General features: G+C 31.7%; 3 protein-coding genes across 3 annotated transcripts; 2 read left to right on the top strand and 1 right to left on the bottom strand.

Annotated features, from left to right (window-relative positions):
• Positions 1 to 560: 560 nt before the first annotated feature.
• LOC107486894 (uncharacterized) lies at positions 561 to 3226 on the top strand. Its single transcript, XM_016107466.3, has 8 exons — positions 561 to 1038; positions 1515 to 1559; positions 1649 to 1778; positions 1939 to 2002; positions 2109 to 2157; positions 2240 to 2337; positions 2630 to 2768; positions 2870 to 3226. The coding sequence occupies exons 1-8, from the start codon at positions 664 to 666 to the stop codon at positions 3014 to 3016; spliced, it is 1047 nt and encodes a 348-aa protein (XP_015962952.1). The 5' UTR covers positions 561 to 663; the 3' UTR covers positions 3017 to 3226.
• An 876-nt stretch (positions 3227 to 4102) lies between these two features.
• On the top strand, positions 4103 to 5934 carry LOC107486896 (40S ribosomal protein S7). Its single transcript, XM_016107469.3, has 6 exons — positions 4103 to 4235; positions 4681 to 4767; positions 4866 to 4939; positions 5080 to 5203; positions 5313 to 5495; positions 5599 to 5934. The coding sequence occupies exons 2-6, from the start codon at positions 4693 to 4695 to the stop codon at positions 5716 to 5718; spliced, it is 576 nt and encodes a 191-aa protein (XP_015962955.1). The 5' UTR covers positions 4103 to 4235; positions 4681 to 4692; the 3' UTR covers positions 5719 to 5934.
• Positions 5935 to 7137: 1203 nt separating this feature from the next.
• On the bottom strand, positions 7138 to 10900 carry LOC107486895 (mannose-6-phosphate isomerase 1). Its single transcript, XM_016107468.3, has 5 exons — positions 10149 to 10900; positions 9657 to 9824; positions 8518 to 8730; positions 8101 to 8367; positions 7138 to 7737 (listed from the first exon to the last, which is right to left on the bottom strand). The coding sequence occupies exons 1-5, from the start codon at positions 10485 to 10487 to the stop codon at positions 7414 to 7416; spliced, it is 1311 nt and encodes a 436-aa protein (XP_015962954.1). The 5' UTR covers positions 10488 to 10900; the 3' UTR covers positions 7138 to 7413.
• Positions 10901 to 15003: the final 4103 nt, after the last annotated feature.

Raw genomic sequence — 15003 nt, 5'->3', positions numbered from 1 at the left:
TATTTGAATTCAAAAAAATTTTATTTAACTTTAATGTACTGTGAAATTAAAGTTAAATAATTAATAGTTCTACATAACAGTAATACAAAAACAAAGTCAGCAAAACAAGTACAAGTTTCAAAAGTATAAAATCAACCGTAAATATATTAATGTATCCACACTTAATTTTGTACATTTCAAATTTATACTTATTTTTCAGATTATTGATTTTATTTTTGTACTGCTGTTATATAGGACATTCCGTTAATTATTTAACTTTGATCTCACGGTAAGACTATATTAAAACTAAATAAAACTTTTTAAATTCAAATAAAATACTTTAAATCAAAACAAAATTATACCCAAAGATAAGGACTTAATTTAGTACTTTATCCATATTATAAATATGTAAGAAACATTTTCTAAGAAAACTAATTAATAATTTTTTTATTGATACATTATAATACAAATCAATGTTTAATTACATGTGGTTTTTTTTAAAATATTGTTTTTTTTACCTTAAAACAAGTTAAGATAAAGCAAGGTTTAAGCTTTCATTATCCAAAAAATAAGAAAAAAGGTTTAAGCTTTCAGTGTGTCCGAGTCTGTGTTTGATGCCCTTATCTTGTTTGGTGCGAAAAGACCAAAGCTTTTTGAAGAACCAAAGTCCAAAAACAGAGAAGCATGGCAACAACGTCAATGGTGGGTGTTTCTGTTTCTGGGTTCCACAATCACCATTTTGCTTCTTCTAACTCAAACGCCGCCACAATTTCTTCTTGGAAGCCTGTGGTGGCTGTTCTCAGCAACAAGAACAAGATGAGGGTCCCTTTTGAGCTGAAGCAGGGGCAGTCTCGTATCTTCCACGAGCTTCCCTCTGGGCTAAGCATGGAGGTGATTGTGCAGAAGAAGAAGAAGAATGTTGAAGGAGAAGAGGAGAAAAAGTCACCTTTGGTTTTTGTTCATGGAAGCTACCATGCTGCTTGGTGCTGGGCTGAACATTGGTTACCTTTCTTTTCAGCTTCTGGCTTTGATTGCTATGCTCTTAGCCTCTTAGCACAGGTCCATTTTCTCTCTCCTCTCTCTCTCTCTCTCTCTCTCTGATAGTGTTATACTTACATGATCATTGGTTTTGTAGAGACTAGGGTTTTGCACAGAATGTGTGTTAGTAACAAGATATTTATCACAATGTGTGTCAAAATATACTCTCTTGGGTCACCTAAGCTAAATTTATTTCGTTTAGTTTTTCTGTCATTACATTTCTAGAATGAATTAATTACCAAGATCCCAAATATATTCTGTAGGAGTAATGTTACAATCAAACCAGTGGTTAATCAACCATCAAATTTTGTTCATTGGCTTGATGTGTATAAGACTATAAGTTGAAGGTAAGTGGCAAAGAAATATAATGAGTTATGAGTGTTTCATGCTAGTTTTAGTGTTAACAAATAAGAAAGTCCAATCTCCAATGTGATTTCTGAATTCTCAAACTAGTAATCTTGGTAATAACCATTCCAGCTTGTATGCTACATCTGCAGGGTGAAAGTGATGCACCCCATGGTTCGGTCGCTGGTACACTCGAGGTATATGAATCTTCCCTGCAAAACTCTATTCATCAATGAACTTTCATCCACAGTCTTTAATTTCCTGCATGCACTTGATTCTGCAGTAGACGCATGCAAGAGATATTGCAGATTTCGTTCATCATAAAGTTCAGTCACCACCTATCTTGGTTGGACATTCATTTGGAGGACTTATCATTCAATATTATATCTCCTCTTTGGGAAGCAACAACCATGAAGGTACTTTCCAATTTCCTTCTGATTCTGCTACATGTTTTTCTAGTCAATTAAGGTATTAGTATATTATCCCCCCATCATATGAATATCATATATCATTTTAGTCTCAGATACTTACTTTCCTTGAAGCTTTTAATCTGATTGAGTTTGATTCTATTAATAGAAAATACATATCCAATGCTTAGAGGAGCTATCCTTGTCTGCTCTGTGCCTCCTTCTGGTAACAGGTTAGTATCTAAGATCTCTAGTGCATTATCATTACTTTTGAATAAAGAGATGTTAACAACTTCAATTGTGATTTCACTCGTTGAGATTCTCTTTTATTTTTGTTAGTGGTCTTGTCTGGCGATATCTCTTTACCAAGCCAATTGCTGCCTTCAAGGTATTTTGAACAGACCTTCTCAAGAATGTGATTCTTCTGTATTTACCTTCTTATATGTATATATCCATTGTCCTGGTCGCAGGTGACACGCAGCTTGGCTGCGAAAGCTTTTCAAACCTCTCTTCCTCTGTGTAGAGAGACATTTTTCTCAGCCACAATGGAGGATCATATTGTTAAAAGGTTTGTTTGTCAGCATGTCAATTGAAATTTGATATCGGAAGAATATGGTTAAGAACTTGAGATATGTTCATGGAGCCTTGGAATTACAGAATCCATGATTTTTTAAAGAAGTAAAGCATACTGGTTTACCATAGCTATGACTTTATTTGGTTGAATTCAAATGGATAAGTCTAGAAACTAAACTTATAAACCCCCTTAACAAGAGTATGCATTTTTCTGTGAAATATCAAATGGTCTATTCATATTGAGTATCACTATCATGCCTTTAGCTTGGTTTGTGTTTGGATTTCAGATATCAAGAGCTAATGAAAGAAAGTTCGAGATTGCCATTGTTTGATTTAAGAAAGCTGAATGCATCACTTCCGGTTCCTTCGGCGCCAAACTGCCCTGTCGATGTCCTTGTTTTGGGTGCGAAAGATGACTTCATTGTGGTATGTTGTTCTATGCCGAACACTTGAAAAGAGTTTCTGGCCCCCTCAGATGATGTCAAACTCAAATTCACTCAAATTCACTGAACTATTGTTGTTTATAGGACGCCGAAGGACTAAATGAGACGGCAAAATTTTACAGTGTGCCGCCGGTTTGTGTTGATGCCGTTGCGCATGACATGATGTTAGACGTTTCATGGGAAAAAGGAGCAAAAGTTATTCTGTCGTGGATTAATGGTTTGGACAAGTGAGACGGTTCTTCTATTCTTTAGCTTTAAGTAGTTGTAAATGAACAAAGTTGAAGGTGCTCCAAATCTTCGACTTAAGGCAATATGGAAGGTTTCAACCAGGATTTTCATTGAGCTGTAATCAATTAATCATTCAAAATTATATATATTTGCAATTTTCTGGCATAGAAAATGCAATTTTTGGTGATCATGCCATTTTATTATATGGTCATAAGTCATAACAGTCATTTCTGGTTTTAATTACGAATTATTTAATTATTAAAATTATTTCGTTGTTATGAAAATTAATTCATAACTGACGAGTATATTTAGTAATAGCCTTTATAATATATTAATAGTAATACCCATCATATATAAACTTCAATCTCTTCCTTTTTTTTTCTCTACTATTTATTCAATTCAAGATTATTAAACCAACCATCAACATAAAAAAATTATAATACTTAGAGTACATTATATGAATTTAATTTTGATGTACTGATAGTATAAAACGTTTTATACAATCATGTAATTACGGTCAATGTAAAAAATAATTATTTTTAGCATTATATAAGTGGATGTACATGAAAAACTATCTTAAAGTGTATCAAAATTAAATTTATATTATATAAATTATGTAAAATAACATACCAAGTTAACATGTCTGGAAGAAAAATGTAGGGCTGTCAAATGGGCCAGTTTGGCTTGTTTAAGCCCAGTCCGTTTAAATTTAATGAATTAAAAGGGTTGGCCTATTTAAATTTGCTTTATTTGGGTTCTATGGTCAACTTGCTGAATTTAATGGGTTGACCCGTTTACTAATTTATTTTATTTTATTTTTTAAAAAATATTTTGACAAAAATAATCACTTTTAGATCAAAAGCCTTAAATAAACTGTATTTTCTTAATTGATAGGCTAAATTTTTAAATTGGGTCTGAAAAAATATCAGATAAAAGTACTACTTTTAAAAAAAATGTAAAAAAAAAATATAAACAGGTTGTCTGCAAATTAGTTCGTTTAGTTCGAAATTTAAACAAACTTAATTTTAGAAACAAAATCCACCTATTTAAACGAGTAATCGGGCCGGCCCTGTGAATTTGGCCCGTTGAAAATTGGAATGTGCATAGAAAATTAGGGCAACGTCAGCATGGAGTATATGTATAATAGCATCCCTGGGCGTAGCTTGCGTCTTCTTCTTTCTGAAGCTCAAGGACTGCAACTGCACATCTCGGCAACGATTCGGTACGCTTTTCTTTTATCCAATCAATTCCCAAAGCTTCTATCTTTTTCGCCGTTCCAATTTAGTCACCAGGTTGAATCTCTCTTGCGCTACTCAGAATTACCTGTCTTGTGCGTTTTTCGTTCAATAATTTTCGCATTATTCCCTTCACATTGTTTTACACATTGCTGCTTCTTCGTTGAAACCGTGAGAGTAGAAGAAAAATTTTCATACTTGGGGTTCTTAGAACAACTTGCAGTCAATTTTTTTCATTTGCAGCTTTCAATTGAGTTCCTTTGTAAAAATTATGACTTCAAATTGTTCTGTTATGTTTGATGTAAAACATTCATTCTGAGTGTTTTTCCCCCTTAGGTTCTAACTTCGAACTAATTCTAGCTTAATAGTTTTTGAGTGGATAATAGTTCATATGGCAACATTGTGATGTTTTTTCTTTTTGAATCATGACAGAGATTGACCAAAATGTTCACCTCAAGGAAGAAAATCCACAAGGATAATGATGCTGAACCCACTGAGTTTGAGGAGACAGCTGCACAGGTTTATGTTGCCTCCTTTTAAGGATTTTACTGATTTAATGAACTAAACACTATGCTCTTCACTGAAAAATCCTGAATTTTTTGTTTGTTTGTTTGTAGTACTTGTTTGATTTGGAGAACACTAATCAGGACCTGAAAAGTGATTTGAAAGATCTCTACATAAACCAGGCAATGTAAGTATATTGCCAATTATTGAGGCTGCATTTAGAGACCATCTGAATACAGAAATATATACAAATTTCCTAGTACAAATTTTCTGATAGAGACAATGTTATTGCTCTATATGATAATGTTAATGCTATTTCTTGTGCAGTCCGATGGACGTGGCTGGGAATCGCAAGGCTGTGGTCATTTATGTTCCTTTCAGATTGAGGAAGTCGTTCCGCAAGATTCATCTTCGTCTTGTCAGGGAGCTTGAGAAGAAGTTTAGTGGGAAGGTTGTAGTTTACTACATTTGAGCTTAATGTGAAACCAATATACATGCCTATGATTTTCCTTTCTGTTTTGTTCTGTGTATTGATGGATGAAGACTGTACCAACTGACAGGATGTTGTGTTGGTCGCCACAAGAAGGATCGTGCGTCCTCCAAAGAAAGGGTCTGCTGTTCAGCGGCCGCGTACCCGCACTTTGACTGCTGTGCACGATGCTATTCTTGAAGACGTAGTTTATCCTGCCGAGATTGTTGGCAAACGAGTCAGATACAGACTCGATGGATCGAAAATAATCAAAGTAACTTCTTGTGAAGATATTGCTCATTCAAATTTGCCAAGTCTTTATCTTTTATTTTATAAGCTGACACTTGTTTGGTTTTCACCATTGTTGCCAATTTAAGGTTTTCTTGGATCCGAAGGAACGCAACAACACTGAATACAAGCTGGAGACTTTCTCTGGAGTTTACAGGAAGCTTACCGGGAAAGATGTATCTTTTGAGTTTCCTATCTCAGAAGCCTAGAATGTTTTGATGGAATTTTAGTATTTTTGTTCCAACTACTAAGTTTATTTGGTGTTGTTTAATATTCTAGATTGACATGAAAATTACTACATACTGTAGAGGGTATCCATAGTGTGCAATTGTGCATGATGCGGCATATTTGCATTCTTGATACTTCCTTGCATGCTATCTTTATCGATTTATTTATTTACCCTTGGAAGTCTACTAGAAGTGAAATACTCATCCTTATATTAAGTGTTTAAATAATCAAGAGGAGAGTGACAATTCGGTACTTGAAAATTTTGATTTCGGATTAATTAGTCTCTGAAGAAAAAAAAGTACTAATTTGGTCCCACACGATAGTAAACGGTGGACACGTTATATTCTTCTATCAATTTATCACGTAAAATTTAACGGTGGTGCTTATTTGTATTGTTAACTATTATGATGTGCCTATTTATTAAAGATTGTTATGTAGATAACAATTTTTGGAGTAAAAATTTAATAGAGAGCTTTTAATAAAAGTTATATAGAAACTCAAGATAATAAATATTTTACTTTCTAAAATTACATTGTTTCTATACTCATGTAGAATAACAATACTCATGTAGAATAACAGGACACACACCACTGCACCACTGTGGATAACGAAATACATGAGTAATTCCGTTACTGTGTATCTTGAAGGTCTTAATTGATACTTTTTTTTCTTTCAAAAACTAATTAGTCCTAAATCAAAATACTCGAGAATCTAATTGTCACTTTACTCAATAGTCAAATATTGGATTTTTTATTCCCATGTTAATAACTAATTAACTACTAACATTGACTAGACAGTGTTGTTAAGTCACAGAAACAACCTCGTGAGAGAAAACCAAATACAAAAATAGAAAAAATTGCTGAAACATAAACATCATGAACCTTCAATCATTGGAAAATATTGGAGGTGTGAATTGAAGATCATAGTTGTTTACAAGAAGAGTCAATGGTGTGAACAAGAATTCTTCCTCATCAAATGATTTGTAGATGTACTAGACAAGTTTGATTATTTGTTTTGCATGCAAAGTTGAGATTGCACTTCTTGGAGTTGATATTTCAAAATCTTGTTTAAAAAAAAAAAAACTGTCTTCCAGAAGAGACTAATAATTATACATCCTACTTTCTTCATTTAGTAATCAAGAAGTTTAGGAGAATCAATGAATAGAAGATAAATGATTTCTCTGTTGCTAAGTCACACTGACATAGTTTTTCAGAGTCAAGGAATAATTTCTGTTTTCTAATCTCCTAGCTTGATTCTCAAGTCATTGACTCTATACTAGATGTAACACAGAGTTGTATATAACAATATTTCATTTTTCTTTTTCAACTAATAATTTCCAAGATATTAAAAAGATCATTACAAATATATCGTCGGCAATGATGTAGACATAGATCAGAATATTTTGGAGGAACTTCATTTATTGATTATTAGTCGATAAATAGAATACATTTAAGACTTAAAATGAATACTTACCCTTATATTAACAACAAACAAATTGAACATAAAAAAAATACATTAAGACAATCCTCTTCTCTATAGTGAGTGCACTTTCCCTCAAACCTGATAACAAACTCTATGATCTTATTATTACTCTAACATGTACACTAAATTAAGACGTGCTATTATTACCTATGACACAACTCCAATATGGCGAAAAAAAGGTGCAATGTTGAAACTCAGGGAGCTTGAAAAAATTTGCTATTAACCCCTGCTCTGTACAGATGCAACTTGGATGCACTAATGATGCTAATCTCAATGTTAGCAGCTGCAAAAAGAACATCACCTTCAGTTACTTCATGTCCTTTTTGTGATCCTCCTTTTATATTCATCATTCCTTTACCAGTTGTGACCAAAAAAATTGAAGGACCTTGGACTGCTGGGAACACAACTGTTTCCCCTTGGGGAAGAATACATCGATCAATCTCGAATTCCTCAAATGGCGGTGTATATCTATTTACATATGGATTAAGAGGAACTCCTTGCAGGATCTCGGGAGAACCCTGCATAAAATAAAGGCAAAACCCATAAAAAAAACTGCCAGTCTCCAAAATATTCATGCCACCTTCTGAATTATCACTTTGGATCCCGTTTGGTAAATATATCAAGACAAAACTACAAAGCCATAGGAGACACAACTACTTGTTAGGAGGAGACAAACATAGAAACAAGTAAAATGTCTCTATCTTCTGACAAAATTTGTCCAAGCTGTCTACTTGAAAACTAGGACAGTGGGAACAAAGACAGCCACAAATTTTCTTTCTTATCTATATTTCCATTGTCGGGTTTTTCTTTCTGTCATGAAACACTTACCAGCCATAGCCTTACAAAATTTAACTGCCTCATTTCTGTGATGTATCATTTACCTGCTTGTATGTGAGCATGGAACAAAGAGTCTGGACATCTCTGTGTTTGGGAGTTAGGCCGGCTCGCACTACATTGTCCGAAGTTGCCATGCATTCAATACAAGTACCGGCTAAATATGCATGTGGCTCATTTGCGCCAAGGAACAAGGCTTCACCAGCAGCAAGTTTTACATAGTTAAGAAAGAATGCTGCAATGACACCGACATCTGCCGGGTATTGCTTTTCCAACTGCAGCGCCAGCTTCTCCTTATCTGTCAACTGTCTCACCTGACGTAAAACAAATGTTTCGATATCTCTTAGTCACACTCGCAAAAAAAAAGTTAAATTTTATTACATTAAGCCATCTTAAATTATCAACAGTTGAGCTACAACAGAATCATAACTTCCCAGAGCAAATTAAATAAGCAATCAACTAACCTTGCTTTCATCATGGAGACGAAATTTCAAACTATTTACTGCTTCAGTGATTCTTTCTTTATTAGCTGACATTAGGTGTGTGAATGCTGCCTGCAAAACAGCTTTTACCTTCCCTTCACCATCCTGATCACTGGTTCGTAAGACCAGGTCTGCATTTTCAGCCCCAATCAAGCGTGCAACTTCCGGAACAGTATGAATCAGAGCCTTAAGCTCCTGAAATAAAACACAACACACCGCAGAGTTAGCCCATACTGCATAATTTTTCAATGATGCATTAGAATAATCAGTTCTAATGTCTGTGCATTTAACAGATAGCAACCTCTAATCAGCAAAAACAGATCTACACACGTGTTCTTTTCCCCACAAAAGCAGACATCTTTGAATCATTGGCATGATTCAAAGTAACAATATACATGAAAACTACAATAGGGTTCTAGATTAAATTCTTCCTTTAATCCCCTTTCTATTTAACCCAGTTTATTCAGGTGAACTCATACAAAAGTAACGATAAACATCAAAGTTCTCTCAAAACCAAGCCCATTCTCAAGGAAAAACTAACAGATCTACAATGGAAAAACAAATAAAATTTCCACTTTATGCTTTGCAACCGACACTTTTTCATGTTTCTTTAACACACAACAGAAATCATATGATTCTTTTTAATAGTTTGGTCAGCTATCAAAGGTTGAGGGAGTATCACAAAGGACCAGGAAACATTATTGGCAATTAAAGAAAATAAAATGAACAGGAAAAAGGCTTGGTCACATCAATATGAAATTGTACCGACAGGTGGGAAGTTCATTTCCAATCACTTGAAGTGCATGAATACCAAATTTTTTTTTATATTTAAATAAAAAAAGACTCTTGTTAATAATATCAACATCTCAATGAACCCATTAAAAAAAAGGATCGAATTTACCTAACACCTAATATACCAGTTTTTGTCTTATAATAACAAGGATCGTATTCACAATAGCTCAAAAACAGTTCTATGAACATAAAAACAAGAAAGCGTTCTAGACACAATCGAAAGGGAAAAGGAAACAAAATCGCATTAACTTTATTAACTTTATTAATATAAAAATTGAGAACTAAAATTAAGGAAAGAAACAAAAGACTCCTTCAACATAACTCAGTACCTTGAGAGTAACAAAACCACAGAGAGCCTCAAACTCTGTCATTGCCAGAGTCATCTCCGGCTTGTGATTCCCATCCTTATACACATCAGGCAGCAACTTATGCAGTGTCCTAGCTAGCTCCTTATCAGGATGTGCTTGTATAGACAAGGCTTTTGCCACCGATAGCACCTAATGCCATAACAATAAACAAATAATTTACATGCAAACTACATGTTTAAATTAGCTTATGTTGGATTTAGACAAATTATAACAATAATAAGAAAAACTTCTTAAACAACTATTATTATTGTTTCCCATGAAAAAGGAAAAGCAGATACCAGCTAATTATGCTCAAAATTCAAACTTGTGCAAGCATCTACACACCCATTTCCACTGAACCGGGAAAAAAAAGGACTTGCTTTTTATTAACAATGATGCTCAAATTTCCAATTTGTTCTAAGATGAAGATACCATTTTCATTAATAGAACAAAAAAGATCAGAGTGCTACTCACCTTGAACAAGAAGGGGAGATCACAACCCCAGTTTTGCAGAACCTTGTCACCCAGAAAATCAGGGTTCTGCGAGAGCCATTTCTTAAGGGTAACCATTTCACCACCATTGTTGGAGGCGAGAAACGAAGGCCCCGAATCGTGTGTACCCATCCAAAGCTCCGCGTAGGGCTTCTCCGGATCCAATTGAGACCCGGAATTCAACCTGGCTAGCCTGGCAACCTCGGATACCCGACCCGGAAGCCCCCAATCGTAGTTCTTCACAGAGCAATGAAGCTTCTGAAGAAGATGCTTCTCCTTTTGCGACGACTTGGTAGTAACGTCCTTCATCTCCTTGGCCATTGCAATTCAAATTGGAAGAGACACAGAAACAGAGATTGAAAAAAGAAAGACAGAGAGAGAGAGAGAGAGAGAGAGAGTTAAAGGAAAGGAGGAGAATGGCGATTGAGAATTGTCATTGGAGTGGTCGCTGGTATTTGAAGAGTGTTTGTGAGCTTTGGGGAATTTGGAATTTGGATATTGGAATATTGAGAGAGAGAGAGAGAAGCACGGAGCACGCAATTAAGAGAAGAGAATGAGAATGGGAAAGAGAGAAGAGGGGAAAAGGCGCGTCCTTTTCGGTGTTGTGAGTGCGATTCTATCTTCGAAAATCCAAAAGCTGTTACCTTTCTTTGTTGTTTCTTCTTCCCTCCGTTTTCAGATGTGTTTCATTCGCAGTAACTGACGCAGCACGAAATTTCATGCTCAACAACGCATTTTGTTTTTTTATTTTTCGTATTAAGACAATTTATGAACTTTCTTTTTATAATTATGGAATTAAAATCTACCGCAAAATTAGGGCGCAAGTTAGTCAAGTTCCCATTGGGGTTTACATTTTCATGATAAGCTCCCTCCTCTTTCTGCATACGTTCAATTTCTAAATTCTTAGTTGACTTTTCTCAAGTTTTTTCTTTTCTTTTTTCTCTCTAAACACTAAACCGTCGCATCAATCTCTCATCATAAATAAAAAAAAGTGATGTTATATTTACAAATTTTGTTGACAATTAAGTTTAATCAAATTAATTCAATTACAATAAAAACTATCTTTAAAATGAAACACGTGATATGTAATTCAGTGTTTTATGCATAATTTAAAGAGTTTGTATTGTATGTATAATTTTTTTTATATTTTTTACGGTATATATATTTTTGTTAGAGGGCACATAAATTAAGATGTAATATAAATTTATTGATATAACACATAAATTTTTTAAACACAACACACAAATATTGTTACACCAAAATTTATGTGTATATTTTTTTATTGAATTCTGTTATAGCATACTACATTATATGTGTAAATCAAATAAAGTGAAACAATACATATCTTTTTATTTTCACATTACACAAATAATCGAAACTAATAGTTTGATAGCTCATACTAATTTAATAGATATCATAAAACAAAATTTAATTTATCATAGCACACAAATATTTAAGTATAACACACATTTTTGTTTAGCATAATACAAAAATTAGAATTATAGAATAATACTAATTTTCAAACAGCTCCATTAAAAAAATTAAGATCATCATAATAAATAATCATAATCAAGAACAAAATAAAAATATATACAATAACACACAAATATCAAATCCAGAAAAATAACACAAGTAATAGAAGTTAATAGCTTGGTAATTTATACTAATGTATAAAAAATTATTAAAAAATAAAAAAATATAAAAGAGGAGGAGGAGGAAGAGAGACTAATAATGACAACAGATAAGATAGTAGTGATGATAACAGTAAATTTATTATGCTAATGATGACAATGTTAAAAAAAGAGAAGAAAAAAATGAAAAAAAAATTGACTACAGTTTAAATTTTAATAATTTAATTAATGAAAATACTTGAACACCTAATATTTTCTTTAAATAAAATACTACAATAGATAAATAGACTATCTAAACCAAAATGACTGAAAATTACCGAACTTGAATTAGTGATTACTTTATAAATTTGTTTAAGTAAATATTAAAAATTAAAAAAATTATGTATATAATAATTTATTGATTAGTAATAAATTTTTAAATAAAATTTATATTAAATATTACTCGACTAAACACGAATTATATATATACTTTAAAATAAAAATAGCATTTTATATATTGAGTTCTTTGTAAGAGGAAAACTAACTCTTGATTTCCTTTAACTATAACTTCAACTTGTATATATTTTGTTATGAAGGTTATCTAACACTAATAAGAAAAATAGGTTTAAGTGTTATGGTTCAAATATTTTTGAAAGGTGCTTTGTCCATTTTTTAGACAATAATAAACAGTGCAGATTAACTGACCAGCCAAATCTAAAGATAGAAAAATTTAAATCTATTATTTTTAAATGAGTATAAAAAAATTATGTTATTTAAATTATAATTCATTGATGACATCATCATTTTATTTAATAAGAAATAAATAGATTCATTGTATGACAATTAAATTTGGGTTCCGGATGACTTGACCGAGTTATGACGAGGGCGTGGGACTATGGGTCATGTATGTGTAGTGTGGAATATTTTATATATTAAGACTTTGGTATGGTTCATTCATATATTGGTCCCAAATAAAAAAAAAAATGGCTTTTCATTTAGGTTTATTCTTGAAGCTACATCAAATTATTTACCTGGCCTTTTATTTTTGTCAGAGCAGATTTCGTAGATGAAAGAAAAAAAAGAAAGAAATAATATTACTTATTGTATGAGCAAGAAAAAGAGAGAAGAAGAAAAAAGAAAAAGAAGCGATCTCCATTAATTAAATAATGAGAGCCATGAACGACAAAGACGAGAAAGCGGCACAGAGACAGCCACGTCTGATGAAGACGACACGTGATTCTGAGCATCAAATTTATGTTCCTTCCTCAATACATCAATCACATGACAAAAATGTTTTCCGGAATTAACTTGTACACAAGAAAAATAATTTTATATATTATATATCATATACAAATAAATAAATAAATTAACCGTAAAAAAACTACAAATTACGTGTATCACAAAGAAGAGATTCGCATGCAATTATTTCTACCTAAAATTATTAGTTAAAAATTATAAGATATTTTAAAAGAAATTATTTAGACAAAGACTTTTAATGTATTTTTTTAAAGATATTTTTTAATAATTAAAATTAAATATATATATATATAATTAATTAAATTATATTATTTTTGTTAAAATTAGATTAGATAAATTAAAATCGAAAAATCAGTGTAAATCAAATCTTTACTTATCTAAATTAATATTTTGTATATAAAATTATTATATAATATTCTTATTCTAAAAATGACTAAAATACTCTTATTATATATATAAATTTTGAGTAAAAATAGTACGATTTAATTGATTATATATGTAAAATTTTAATTATTAAAAAATATCTTAAAAATTGTTTTAAATATTTTTATTTAAATAATTTTTTATTTTAAAATATTTAATTAAATTATTAGATAATAATTTTTAATTAATAACTTTACATAAAAATAATTACGAATAAAAATTTATTATAAAACAGACATTTTACAAGAGAAAGAAAAGTGAGATCACGAAGTAGGACCCATCAACGGATCTGAATGAAATGGAAGTCTATTATTTTCATATGCAATCTTCTGCCGACAATAACATGGCTTTTGCCAAGCTAAGGTAGCACTCACACAAACCCATGCCCAAATTAGTTGGGAGCTTAGCTTATAGATTGTTATCATTTTTACTGATTAGTGTTTATAAATAATAACTAACTATATAATATAAGATTCTCAATAGGAGTATTAATAAATCTCTAATGACAGCATCATATATATATATTGTTACCAGTCAAGCTACGATGTGATATCATAACAAACTTTCTTATTATTTGACCCACCAATGTTTATGTAACAAATTAAATACAACTTAATACTATTAGACATGAACATAATATATAAGGTTGCGTTTCTTTATAGAGATAGGACACTGAGACATAAAATTATGTTTGGCAGAGGAGATATTGATAGAAATAGTATGTTCAAAAGTACTGAATTAATGTATTTTATATCCATTCTAATAGGATATAACTTATTTTTCATTTTTTTATTATTTTTGTTAATTTTTCATAATATTATATTTTTTTATTATTATATTTTTCATCTCAAATTTTTTGAATGAAAAAAATTGAGAATAAATTAGATTTTCATAAATTTGTTCTAGTTTATCACCAAATAGAATACAAGAATACAAATTTTGTATCTCTATATATCAGTGTCTTATCATATTCTATTCTCAGTATCTTATCCTATTTTATTTTCAGAAACAAACGTAGCCTAAAATCACAGAGAATAACCCTGGGTCTCAAATCCATTATTTAACAGTAAAATAGAAGAAAAAAAAACAAAAACAAAAACAGATAGATGTCATGGATCTCAACCATTTAAGTGGGATATAGTTGGTATTGACAAAGATATATGAGCTCAATTTGACTCAATCATATGGAAAACGTGACGTTGATTGATGATTTATGAAACCATTGGAAGTGGTTAGTGGCTGTACCATTCCCAGCCATTTGTTCTTTAGTTTAGGAGCCATTGCCATTCCTATCTGCAACTTGCATTGCTATTCTTGAATGTGACATATATATTATTTTTCATTAATTATGAGCTAGGTTGTTATTTTTTTAAAAATAATATTTGACATGTAAGGTGTAGTTTACGTATCACCAAACTGGGTCTACGTTGCATATATAGTCACATCAATTTTATTTCCAGTCAAACAAAATGAAACTTTTCTGGGAATTTTCCCTTCGAGAAAGCAATGCAATAATAGGAGCTATAAACTTATCCATTTGGTAAATG

This window comes from Arachis duranensis, chromosome 4 (genome assembly GCF_000817695.3).
Source record: "Arachis duranensis cultivar V14167 chromosome 4, aradu.V14167.gnm2.J7QH, whole genome shotgun sequence".
Classification (NCBI taxonomy): Eukaryota; Viridiplantae; Streptophyta; class Magnoliopsida; order Fabales; family Fabaceae; genus Arachis; species Arachis duranensis.
The sequence above is the reverse complement of the archived record's forward strand: the minus strand, read 5'-3'. Positions and strand labels throughout refer to the sequence as shown.